The 13,540-nt window shown below is 35.6% G+C and overlaps 1 protein-coding gene across 1 annotated transcript in view; it reads left to right on the forward strand.

The window, feature by feature from the left end:
* The window catches only part of TRMT61B (tRNA methyltransferase 61B), a 15,208-nt gene continuing 1,668 nt past the window's right edge, over window positions 1-13,540 (forward strand). Inside the window, exons 1-4 of the mRNA XM_010991274.3 lie at window positions 1-702; window positions 4,718-4,820; window positions 7,553-7,743; window positions 12,979-13,070. Of these exons, the coding sequence (XP_010989576.1) occupies window positions 16-702; window positions 4,718-4,820; window positions 7,553-7,743; window positions 12,979-13,070 (1,073 nt within the window). The 5' untranslated portion in view covers window positions 1-15. The remainder of the gene's footprint in view (window positions 703-4,717; window positions 4,821-7,552; window positions 7,744-12,978; window positions 13,071-13,540) is intronic.

Consider the following 13,540-nt stretch of genomic DNA (forward strand, 5'->3'; position numbering starts at 1 on the left):
CCTGCGCGGGTGGTCATGCTGTCAGCCGGGCGCCAGGGTCCGGTCCTGCTACGGCTGCGGTGTTTCGGTAGGTGGCCAGGGCTCAGGACCTGTCCATTCCTGTGCGGCCTTGGGCAAGAGCCCTTCGAGAGAGTCCGGTTACTATGTTGTGAATCCTTGCCTAGAGACGCACGAGATGACGAGGGAGAGCGCCAGGCGGCACAGAGGAAAGTCCCAGGCGCAGAGTCGCCTCCATCGCTTCCTCCGCGCGCCCGGGGACTTGGGACCAGATGTCTTTCGTCACTGAAAAGCCTCACGGTGCAGACGCCGCGAGAGGAGTTACCTCCTCAAGAACAGGAGGACTCGAGTAGAGACCAGGGCCACTCAGTTCCCTCACTGCCGGCCTTGGCCCAGTCTGAGACCAAGGACAAAGAACTTCACGTCTCTTCCTTGTCAGCTTTCAGAGAGGTGCCTTTTCGGGTTGGGGAGCTGATTTTAGCTGAGACTGGAAAGAGAGAAACACAATTTAAAAAATTATTTAGGTTGAGCAACGCCGGACACTTAAATAGTAGCTGGGGGACAGTCCCGTTCAGCGAGATCGTGGGGAAGTTCCCCGGCCAGATACTGAGAAGTTCCTCTGGTAAGCACTTCATGCTGAAGAGGCCGGCATTGGAGGACTATGTATTACTGATGCAAAGGGGGCCTGCTATAACTTATCCAAAGGTAATGCGATGGGAGTTTAGTTGCATATTGGTTCCAGAGAGAGCAAAACTGATGCAGTACTACAGACCTGATATAATGTATTTAAAGCACATCTCAGGACTTTTCAAGCTTTTTTTTTTTTTTTAAACCAATGGCTATGACTTGAACATATCTTATGACTGCTCATTTTAGGACAAAAAAGCTAGATTTTAATTTTAATATGGGAGCCTAGATTCTCTGATCTGTAAAGTGAAAAGACTATCGACCTACTATATAGAGTGATGAGGACTCACCAGGCATAAAATAAGTGCATATATTTGATCCCCATAATTCTTAAGTTTGTAAGTTCTTCAGCATTCAAGGGAATGTTGAAATCTTAGGGCAATTTTTTTAAATTGAAATATATTCAGTTACAATATGACAATTTTTTAGTACCACTGTGGTGATATTTTAATCATCATATTTAATAAGGTATGTTATGAGTATATTTTATCAACAGTAGATATATTACCATGCTTTTCCCTTTAGAAAAAAAGTTTTGAATTAAAACAGCTGAAATTAAACACTAAATGTAAAAGGAATATCCTTTATAGAGTTCCTTGTTACAGTCTTATACAGACTATCCATTACTAGTGGTTTATTTTAATCCTTAATCATAGTCACAGTCCTTGAGTAGAATGTTCCTTTGTAATAGTAACAACTCATCCTTCTAGTCCTAAATGAGGAATTATTATTCATTATTTCTTCAGTAAATAATCACCTACCTTCTATATTCAGGGCACTATTTTAGGGAGTCATACTGGTGAACCACAGTCCTTGCTCTCAACATAGACCTTACATCCTAGAGGGAGTGACAGTGAACAAATAAGTAAGTGAAAGAATTAGATAATTTTAGGTAGTGCTAAGTGCCATGAAGACAAATAGATTAACATTGACATTTTGTTGGATAACCTGGGGGAGGAGAATACTTTGTCAGGTGGGTAGAGGTCGCCAACGAGGTATATTTGATAAACTAATTAAGGAAGAGCCAGCTGTATGAGGATCTAGGAGCAGAGTGTGCTTGCAAAGGGAAGGGTATTGCAGAGTTCCTGCTGTGGCCTGAGTGGGTTAGGTGAGGCAGAGAATGATATGAGATGTGATGTGGTTGGAGAAATAAGAGTATTTTATTCCATGTGCATTGGGTGACCATTGGAAGGTGTTAAGTAGGAATCCAGCCTATATTTTAAAAGGTCTACCTTGGGACTAAGAAAATCTTCCTGGAGGCTTTAGGCCAGAGAGATATCAAAAGCTCCTGATGGAAACTTTGTCTTTGTTTTACTGTATCGATTCTCTTTCCTCTTTTGACTGTTCCAACTTAGTCATAAAAAAAGGATTTTATCATTTCATCTTGCTTCCCCACATCTTTTTTCTCCTCACTAGACAAAACTGTGAGAAAATAGTTGTATTTTATAAAGTTAAAGATAAATCTTTAGTGCACTTTCTGCATTTCCACTTGTCACCGATGAAAGTCACAGTGTTCCATTCTAAGGAATTTAAATACTGGACTTGCTAGATATTGACTTCTCTGTTTATCTCACAAGTGATGGTGGCAGGAAATTTGACCTCAACCTTTACAATTTTGAAATGCTTTTTAAGAGAGTATCTCCAATGACTTTTGAAAGCTGGTCTCCCCCATAGAATCACATAGTTTATCTTAATATTAAAAGTGGGTCAATTTTAAATGAATTTCATAACAATGACGTGTGAAATGTCAACATTCCACAAGGGTCAGTATCAAGCATTTTTAGGTTCGGAGGTGAAGTGTAAATGGCAACACTCCCTAGATTTTTAAACTAATCTTTTCAGCCAATTTGCATGTTTGGAACACTTCTATAAGGACAATTGGGGAGCAGAAATTGTTGCCACTTAAGACTAAAGTGCAGCCCAATTAAAACCTTAGGCTGAGGATTAGGTTTATATTACTGAATTAATTAGGAAGGGATAGAAATTCCTGTCAAGGAAAAAAAAAGTCTGAAAAGATTGAAAGCCTGAAGTCTTTTAGAATGTGTAGAAAACTCAATAGAAGTGTGATATTTCATAAATTTGGAGGAGTCTTCCAATAGCTTCAAATCCCTTTTAGAAAGAGGGAGGGAAATGAATAAATGCTAATCCCATGCAGATTTTGGACTGGAATTGCTTGGATGTATATAGTCAGATCCAGCCTCATCCCACTGAGACCAGGTAACCTGAATGGCAAGAAGCAAAAGTTAAAAGTTTTTTAAAATTGTATAATTCTAGGTTTCTGTGTCTTATATGAAAGAGCGAGGGAAATAGAACTCCCTTCTCCAAAGCATTTCATTGAAATGACTGCCCAAGCTGCCTCCCATTCCTGTGTGAAGCTGTCTGTGTCCCCTCCCACCTCTTCTCCCATGTGCCTGGCACATGGGAAAGGATATGTCTGAAAGATAGCATTTGTGAATGAAACTTTTTGACTAATACATCTTAAAAATTATGTGTCTGTGTATCATTTCATTCAAACCTTAGTCCATTTCAGAAAATACATTTTGACTTTTAATTGGACAACTGTACATGTTGAATAGTTTCTTATGCAACCAAACCTATATTTAATACACAGTTTTGTTGTGACTTGACAGAGGATCCTAGAACCCTTCCTATTTCTTTTAGAATTTTCATAGCATCTTTTATCAGAGAAGGAAAAGATAGGAAAAACTTAACAGATATGCTGCTTATTAGCAACTTCAAAAGGTTTGCTATTGGGGGAATGTTGAAATAAAAGGTAACGTTTAAGTTTTCCTCTCTGTATAACATTTGGTGTAATGAGAGTTCAATTTGGTGTAATGAGAGTGGTGTTTGAGAGTTCAACATCGGTTCTATTCCTGACTTGCCCACTTAATTCCTGGCTGTGTGACTCTGGGCAAATTACTTAAGCTTATTGATTTCTTATCCTTACAGTGGGGATGATGATGCTTTCCTCATATTATTATTCTGATTAAGCAGTGTTTCAAAGCAGTTTGCTTAGTTAAAAAGCCTGGCACATGGTGAAGTTTCAATAAACAGCTGTTATTACTATCATCCACGATATTCTGGTTAACAAAACAATTCTTTAGTTATAAAGTTTGGCAAATGGGTCTGCCTGTCTATTCCTGGTATCCTAATTCTAAATGAGAAGTTCATCAGTTCATGCAGAGATTATGTAATAACTTCCTAACTGGTCTTTCTGCCTCTCAGTTTTCTCTCTTCTAGTGCATCCTATATTCCCCTGACAGATTAATCTTTATAAAATGCCATTTATATTACCTCAGTGACATGCCCCAGTTACTTACCAGGTCAAGTTCAAATACTTTAGCCTGGATTCAAGTCTCCTTATTGCTCCTCCTGAGATGGGCAAACTGTGTTTATTCCGCCTCCCTTTTGTTTAAAGCTGTTTCTCCCTTGTGACTGTTTCCTTAAATTCTTCATTCTGTGTCTTTAAGATAGGGCAGTCTGCTGATTTCTCCTTTCTCTGAGCTCGTATTGTTACTTATCGTCTTTCATTTCAATAGTATACTGAAGTGCTGCTATATTTGCTAATTGATTCTTTGTTTTTTAATTGAAGTATAGTCAGTTTGCAATGTGCTAATTTCTGGTGTACAACATAATGTTTCAGTATACATATACATACATATATTCATTTTCATATTCTTTTTCATTATAGGTTACTACAGGTATGGAATATAGTTTCCCCCCTTTCCCCCTGGTAACCATAAGTTTGTTTACTATGTCTGTGAGTCTGTTTTTGTTTTGTGGATAAGTTCATTAATGTCTTCTTTTTCCTTTTCAGATTCCTCACATGAGTGATACAATAATGCTAATTGATTCTTGAATCTCTCATTTCATCAAGTAAAATATAAACTCTTGGTAGGCAGGGCCAGAGTTTAATCCTTTTTTTTTTTTACATTCCTTTTCTCCAAGCCCAATATAGTGTTTGTAAGAGTAGGTGCTTAGTACGTACGTATTTATTGGTCACAGAGTCACCCATGCTGTGTTTCAATCACAGGATGTGAATATGATACTGTTGATGATGAACATCTACCCTGGTGATACTGTTCTGGAAGCTGGTTCAGGCTCTGGTGGAATGAGCTTATTTTTATCCAAAGCAGGTAAGAGATTGTGATAAATGAACTGAATTTAGATGACAAAGAAAACATTCTGTGTGTTCATAACAAAGTTAAATAGATACAGATGTTTCAGAAAATATTCACATAACTTTGTGATAGAGAGCATTCTCCTCAAAATCAAGTGTGAACAACTATTTTTCTTTTCATTTTGTACGTTTATTCAAGTCATTCTCTGTCTAATCCTCTCTATGTTTTGTTTGCTTTCTGTTGCTCCGTCCACGGTTTTTAATGCTTCTACTTTTTTTTTTAAACTAAAATTTTTATTGGAGCATAACATGGCTATAGAAAAGTGCACAGATCATAAGTGTATACCTCAGTAAGTTTCTATATAGTGACTACACTCACGTAGTTATTACCCAGATCAAGACAGGGAAAGTTTTTATACCACAGAAGTGTCCTCAAATCCCCTCTCAGTCCTTATCCTCCCCAAAGGTAAAAGGTAACCATTGTTCTGACTTTTATCACCATTGATTATTTTGCCTGTTTTGAACCTTATATAAAAAGAATCATACAGTATTCTAATCTTTTGAATAGATTCTAATCTAATCTATTCTACTTTCATTCAACATTCTGTTTGTAAGTTTCAGCCACCACATGTAGCAATAGTTCTTTCATTTTAGTTGCCATTTTGTAAATAAATGACAATTTATCCATTCTACTGTTGATGGGCATTTGAGTTGAATATTGTGAATAATGCTTCTCTAAATATTCTTGTACTTGTCTTTTGGTGTACATGTGTACATGTTTTTGTTAATAATAGTGCCAAATGAATACTCAGTATGAGAGAATATAGAAGGAGGAGGGCTGTCAGCTGCTAGGGAGAGTCATATACTATCGGGGCAAAGAATTATAGTTGTTGTTCATGAATAAATTAACTGTAATATATAAGTATTAAGATGGTCATGAAGAATTTTCCTTTCTTTAAGGAAGTCTCTAAAAATTGTCAGTTAGTAAAAGTACTCCTTGATGGTAGCACCTGATCAAAAATCAAGAGGTATGTAGTAAACATAAATATCCGTTCATGTTCCTACCACTTGATTTCTGGTTATTCTTGTCCTAGTTTATTATTGCTCCCTTTGATCACATAATTCCTCTGATTGTCAGGGTTGCTTTGGCTTGTCTGGCTGCCTGTGCAGTGTTCCCTTTCTCATCTAATAGTAGACAGCACTCTCTCTGGGTAAATTTTTTTTAATCATTCACATTGTTCTTTATTAGTGCATTCTTTTTTAGCAGTTGTAGGTATATATGGGTAGATTTTGTAAAGATTACAGATAGAAATCTGTAGGCAAATAATTGCTCTACCCCTGAGCTATACCCCCAAGATTATAAATAGAAATCTACTGAATTAAACCTTTTGTTCTTTGACCTAATGCCATCACATATAAACATAATCCAGCTTATACTGGGTCAGAAAATTCATTTTGGGCTCCTCACATCTTTTATTGGACTCTGTATAATCTGTGACAGATTCCTAAACGCATTTGACAAAGTGAATTTATAAAACTTTAGGAGACAGCAGGGTGTCTGTATTTCTAACATCTATAGTATTAAAGGCATGCATGGCATGAATAATCCCAAACTGTGAGTGATCAAGAAATTACTGCTGCTTACCTTTGGGGTGGGTTTTTTTCTCCATAATTTTCTAGTTGTTTAGCTTATGCTACTATTAACATTAATTTTTATCCCTGAGAGCATGATGACTTACAGCTGGAGTTACATTTCAAAAAGACATGCTGGAAACAAAACAAAACAAAGACATGCTAGAGTTTAAACTTTTCATTTTCACTATAGACTGATCTGGGACAGCCTCCAAATGGTATCAAATCACCTCAGACAGAGATGGGTGGAAAATTAATTGCTTTAAGTTAAAATGTAGTAGTCTTCTGTGAAACTCCAGTATACTATGTTAAATAGTTTGCAAGTTTTTCAGACATGCACAAAAACACAAATATCTTTTAAGTATTTGAAAGGCCTAACTTCACCCATAACAAAAGAAATGAAAATTCAGACTACAGTCATAAACTATATGCAATTTGTAGATTGACACAGATAAAAGATTTGATAACTCTTTGTTGGAGAGAGTATGGAGTTATAGGCACTCTAATATTGATTGAGTGTAAATCGGGTTTTTTTTGGAGGACAATTTGGTAATGATTTTCAAAATAAATTCACATACCCCTTGAGCCAGCAATTCCATTTTTAGGGCTTTATCCTATAGATATACTGGCTCATGTGTACAAAGACTTAGGCAAAATAATTTTCATTCCAATATTGTTTGTAATAGCATAAGGCTAGAATCAAGCTAAATGTTCATCAGTAGGTGATGGGTTAAATAAACTATGGCATAACCATACAATGGAAAATAATATCTATTTAAGAAAATGCAATAGATTGTTAGTCACTGAAATGGTATTGGTAAGTAAGAAGGAAGGTACAAGACAGTATATATAATAGGTCACAACTTGTGTTAAAAGCAAAGAGAAAGAGATAGTTGCACACTTGTATAAGCACCAACTGTCTTGGGAAGGGTAAATAACTTTGGTAATATGGTTGCCTCTGAAGAGGGAGATTGGGGATTTGGTAGACACTTTGTAACCTTGAACTATTTGAATTATTTTTTCATATCCATGTAATTTAATATCTTTGCAAAATAAATTTCAGACATTCTTAATGAACTGATTAATATGTAATATCATTTTTTTAAAAAAATTAAGTTGGATCACAAGGACGAGTCATAAGTTTTGAAATACGAAAAGACCACCATGAACTGGCTAAGAAGAATTACAGACACTGGCGTGATTCATGGAAAATGAGTCATGTAGAAGAGTGGCCAGACAATGTGGATTTTATTCATAAGGATATTTCAGGAGCAACTGAAGATATAAAATCTTTAACATTTGATGCGGTAAGTTTTTTAAAGTGGGTCCTATGATATTACCTAAAACTGAATACAAAGAAAATAAGGACCACACTTCTTTTGTATACAATAAGGTCTTCCTTCATTATTTGCTCCATTTCTGATTCTAAGAGTGGGGGAATATTTTCCTTTAATATTAGATGAGATTTAAAGCAGAAGGACAGACTGAATTAGGTGCCAAAGTTGTTAATAAAAGTGGGATAATGATGAAGTATTGGAGGAGTAGAGCATCATGAACTTTAGCATTTCTAGGATAAAGAAAATAATTTAGAAGCAGCATTGGGAACATATTGAGCCTAGCACCTGACCTAATGTGAGATTTGGGGGACTAAATAGGCTCCATTTTTGAGTGAACAGGCAAGAGGCATCTTTAGATACAAATCATGATGAGGATGTAGGGGAGTGTTCATTAAATGTGTTGAGGATAGAGGCATATTTATTATGAACAAAGCTCCAGAAAGTTGAGTAGAGGGATTTGTGAGGATAGATGACGAAAGGATGCCATTTTAAGCTGTGACCAGTGATGGTGGGGATGTGGGACACAGAGGTATTAGTTGAACACAAAGTTTCAGAATTCCAGTATAAGTTGCCTTATCCTTGATGATGCCATTATCAGTTCATAGTTTGACACTATGGACTGAGGTCTGGGTAAGGAATCTTCTTCACTTGTTTCAATTGGCTATGGGAAGGTTAGATTATTTTAGGGCCTCTATAATGGACACTAAGTGAGAAATGAAGTAAAGTTCGAAGAGGTGAATTTTATGGTTCCTCTCTCTACTATAAAAAAGCCAATAATTATAGTGGCACAGATTCCTGGACACAAGGACTACAGGTTTTTTTTTTTTTTCCTCATCCTCGTTTGGCTCGTGTATTATAGCTCAGTAAGGGCAGAAGGAGGACTTGCTCTATGTAGGCCATCCAGAGGAATGTCACAGATACCTGGGAGGTTAATTGGTCATCAGAATTTTGCTTGATGAGCATGAAACACAACAAAAGATTTTAACAGTATCATTACAACTGTGTAGAAATCTGCTGAATCATCCATCCCTGATCTAAGGGAAAGAATACTCCTTATTAAGTCTATTCAGTTGAATCTTGAGTAATAGTGCCAGATGAATACTCAGTATGAGAGAATATAGAAGGCAGAAAACTGTCAGCTGCTAGGGAAGAGTCATGTACTACTGGGGCAAAGAATTATATATGATGTTAAACTATTCATAACAGAGACTTACTAAGTTAAAGCTAGATTATAAAGAATTTTCCTTTCTTTAAGAAAGTCTCTAAAAAGTGTTAATTGGTAAAAGTGCTGCTTAAAGGTAGGACTTGACCAAAAATCAAGAGGTGTATAATAGACATAAATTTCTATTCATATTCTCACCACTTGTTTTCTGGTTATTGTTATCCTAGTCGATTATTGCTTCCTAGACTACTTACTTCCTCTCCTAGCTGCCATCTCACCCCTTGGGCCTTCACACTTCCAATCCATTCTCTTCATCTCTAGATTAATCACATTCTTGTACTGTCACTCTCCTGCTGAGAAACCAGTTAGGAGCTTTTCATTCAAAGACTTACGGTGTCCTTCAGAATCTGATCTCAACCTTCCTTCTCTAGCCATTTATGTAACCTGCCTACACACCTGCCATCCAGAATGATGGTAAATGAATAAAAAAGGTGTTAAACCACAAAGACAAAGAGAACAGAAGAAGAAAAATGGCTAGTAAAAGATTCGTAAAAAATTTTAACAAATTTTGGAAACAGCCTAACCGTCAAAAGAGGAATGGACACGATGGAATACTAACAATAGTATTATTTAACATAAATAATGAATAAATGAATTATATCTACATCAATAAATCTCAAAGACATAGTACTTACTGGAAGATGAATTATGTGAGAAAATGTATGGAATGGCCACATATGTGTAAAATTTGAAAAACAGTACCATATATTGTTTGTAGCTATATACATTTAGCTATATACATTTTACATGTTGTAAAAGCATAAAATTATTCGGGAACATTACCAACTTTAGGACAATGATTATCTCTGAAGAGAGAAAAGGTAGAGGTGAATAGAGAGAAGTAAGTTTTAGAGTCCATTCAGCCTGATTCACTCAGGCTCCATAATAGCCAGTATGACCTTGGGTAAGTTACTTAATCTTTCTTTCCCTCGGTCACCTTATGTATTAAACAGGAATAGTAATTAATAGTAACAATAATAATACCTATTTCATAGAATTGTTGGGGATTAAATGAGATTTTTCTGTAAAGTACATAAAATTGTACTTGATATATAGTAAGCATTAATTTAATATTAGCTATGATTTTCATCATTATTAGTTTTCTCGTTTTTCCCTTTTCTCCGCCTGTTTAAATTCCACTCTTCCTTCAAAGCTTAGATCAAAGGTAGTCTCCTCCATGGAATATACCATAATCATCTAAATTGAGGATTATCATCTTCCTCTGAATTACTGAACCACTTTCTTGATTCAGCAAACATCTATTAAAGACCTGCTGTGTGCCATGAACTATGCTAAGACAAAAATGAATTATACATTTACAGGAGCTTTCAATCTAGAAGAAGAGATAGACATACAAATAATTATTAGAAAGACTCAGAAGCATGAAACACTGTGGCTGTAGAATTGGGTCTAATGAGGAGATGAAGCTGCAGATGCAGTCATGAGGGACTAGATAATGGAGAACACTTGTGTGTCGGGCATATGGACATTATCTTGTAGATAATAGGGAACCACTGATGAGTTTTTAAGTAGAAGAGTAGAATGTCCAGATTCCTAATTTAGAATAATTCTGGTGGAAGAATGGAGTTTACATCATCTATGTCGAAAGCTATTGTAATTGGAGGGAGGGTATAGCTCAGTGGTAGAGTAAATGCTTAGCATGCACAAGGTCCTGGGTTCAATCCCCAGTACCTCCATTAAAATAAATAAATAAATAAACCTAATTACCTCCCACTACCAAAAAAACTTTTTAAAAAAAAGCTGTTGTAATGTTTCAACAAGATATGTTGAGGTCCTGTCCTAAGGCATTAGCAGTAGGATGAATTTGAGGAATACTAAGAGGTAGATTTGTAGGCTTGGATAATTTTAATCCAAACAAAACCATCAAAAGCCTACATATTCTCAAAAGAGAATTCAAGATAAAGAAAATAATGATTCTAAACTTTCTGATTTCAGTGACCAGTGAATGTTAGCTTAGCATACAGCATTCAAGAGGATTGGCAGGTTTCTTGGTAATCTTGACTTTTGGTCTTTGTCAATAACATAATAAAACTAGTCAGAGAAACCCATTTATCTCCATAATGTTGGCCCTTTGATTCAGTCCTTGAGATCTTAACTTGGATATCTAATAGGCATCTAAAACTCAGATCTAGGTCTGAATTCTTGAATATTTCTCCCCAAGCTTGTTCTTCCCATTGTCTTCATTTTCCTCAATAGTATATGACATCTCCATTCTTTCAGTGGCTTAGACTAAAAACATTGGATTCATTCTCACTCCTCTCTTTCATAACCCACAGCCAATCCTGATTCTAATTAGCTCTATTTTTTCAAAATATAAACCACTTCTCATCACATCCAATGCTATGTTCTATTGCAAGTCATCATCTTCCCTTGCACTCTCTTAGCCTTTTCTATATATACATTTTAAAAATGTCAGGATGTACTTAATGCCACTAAATTGTACACGTGATATGACAAATTTTATGTTTACCACACACACAAAAGTTTAAAAAGTCAAACCATGTCTAAAACTCTTCAGTGGCTTTTCTCTTCCTGAGTAAAGCTAAAGCCTGTAAGATTTTACATAATCTGTCCCTCCCCCACTCCCACCACATCCCCAGCATCTGAGAACTCACCTCTTACCATTTTATCCCTTCTGTCTCCACTGCAGCGACAGTGGCCTTCTCAGACTCAAGTATCAGACAGCCTCAGAGCATCTGTATGTACTGCACTCTCCGTCTGAAGCACACATCCCCCCTAAATTTCCACAGGGTAAGCTTAATCATTTTCTTCAGGTCTCTTCACTGAGCAGCCTATGGATAAAATATTACTTCCTTTCTGTGCCCTGTCACTCTGTTCTTCATATTCTCCTTTATAGTCCTGTAGTTCTTCACATCACTCATCGCCCTCTCAATTATATTTATTGGGCTTCTATTTAATGTCTGTCCCTTATTAGAATGTAAGTTCCTATGGAAAAAAAATAGAATAGAATCTCCCATTATATTTTTAACCACTTAGCAAAGTGCTTGGCACATGGAAGGTACTCAATAAATATTTGGTGAATAAAATAATAATGAATGATGAATGATTATTACTGTTTTTTTAAAATACATAAACAGTAGAATAATTGCTAATTAAGTAAATATAATGATGTACCACTTAGAGTAGGTTTCTGGAGTTATGTATCAATAGGTCACTTTATTTTCTATTTTTGACCATATTTATTTTTGTTTTCAATGAATTTCTTTTGAAAATTTCATTTACTCATTGTATTCATTTGACATCTTTTGTGAGTACAGCCTGTTATTCTGCAATTAAATGAAGAATAAAGTTGCATTTCAGAATCTCTAAAATTAATATTCAAATCTTTTCTCTTGAATATAAAAACACATACTTGAGATAATGTGAATTTCTATTGCCAAAAGCTGAACTAAAGCACTGAAACTTTGTATATATATTTGACCTTTGAACAATGCAAGGTTTAGAGGCACTGATCCTACATGCTGTCAAAAATCTGAGTAACTTATAGTTGGCCCTCCCTATCCATGGTTCCAATGTATTTGGGGTTCTTCATCTTCGGATTCAACCAACCACAGATCATGGAGTACTGTAGTGTTTACTATTGAAAATAAATCCGTGTATAGTGGACCCACACAGTTCAATTGTTGTTCAAGGGTCAACTCTTTGTCTAAGTATATGTATGTGTATAAAATACAGCTAGATTCCTTTATTATCAGTATTGCCAAATACAAGACATGCCATTATGATTTTTATGTAGTCAAGTACTATGAAAAATTGTGTAATAATAAATGTGCCTTTTTGAGAGGAGTAAAATGACAGTCATTAGTACTATATTACAAAACAATGAGATACTTTAACTGGGTAATTGCTTTCCCAAAGTGTGTCATTTCACCACGGTAAGAAAAGAAAACTTATGCTTTATTTAAACAAAACTCAGTCTGATTCTCTTTCCCCCATCACAGGTAGCTTTGGATATGTTGAATCCTCAAGTTGCTTTGCCTGTTTTATATCCAAATCTTAAACAAGGTGGTGTATGTGCTGTATATCTAGCAAAGTGAGTAATGTGGCTGTTCTTCGTTATAATGTTATTTTTATATAAATGTCTTTTGTTTTGTTTTGTGGGGGGAGGTACTTAGGTTTATTTGTTTATTATTGTTATTTTTTATTTAACTGACGTACTGGGGATTGAACCCATGACCTCATGCATGCTAGGCATTCGCTCTACCACTGAGCTATACCCTCCCCCTTATAATGTTATTTTCAACACACTTTTATTTTGTTTTAAGTACTAGACTAAAATGTTCATTTTGTAACTGAGTTAAGTGTATATGTCATCTTGTAAAACTGTTATGCAATAGCATATGTCCCAAATTCAGTTACACTGCTGTAATCATCCTTTACATAAATGGTAATATAAGATGCATATTTCTTTTGAAACTTTAGAAGAAAAGCTTTTTAAAGTGTAATGTGAACAATGATGTTAAATTATAGTCTCTGTATTTTTTTACTTAGTATTCTGTAAAA

Source organism: Camelus dromedarius, chromosome 15 (assembly GCF_036321535.1).
Source record: "Camelus dromedarius isolate mCamDro1 chromosome 15, mCamDro1.pat, whole genome shotgun sequence".
NCBI classification, from domain to species: domain Eukaryota; kingdom Metazoa; phylum Chordata; class Mammalia; order Artiodactyla; family Camelidae; genus Camelus; species Camelus dromedarius.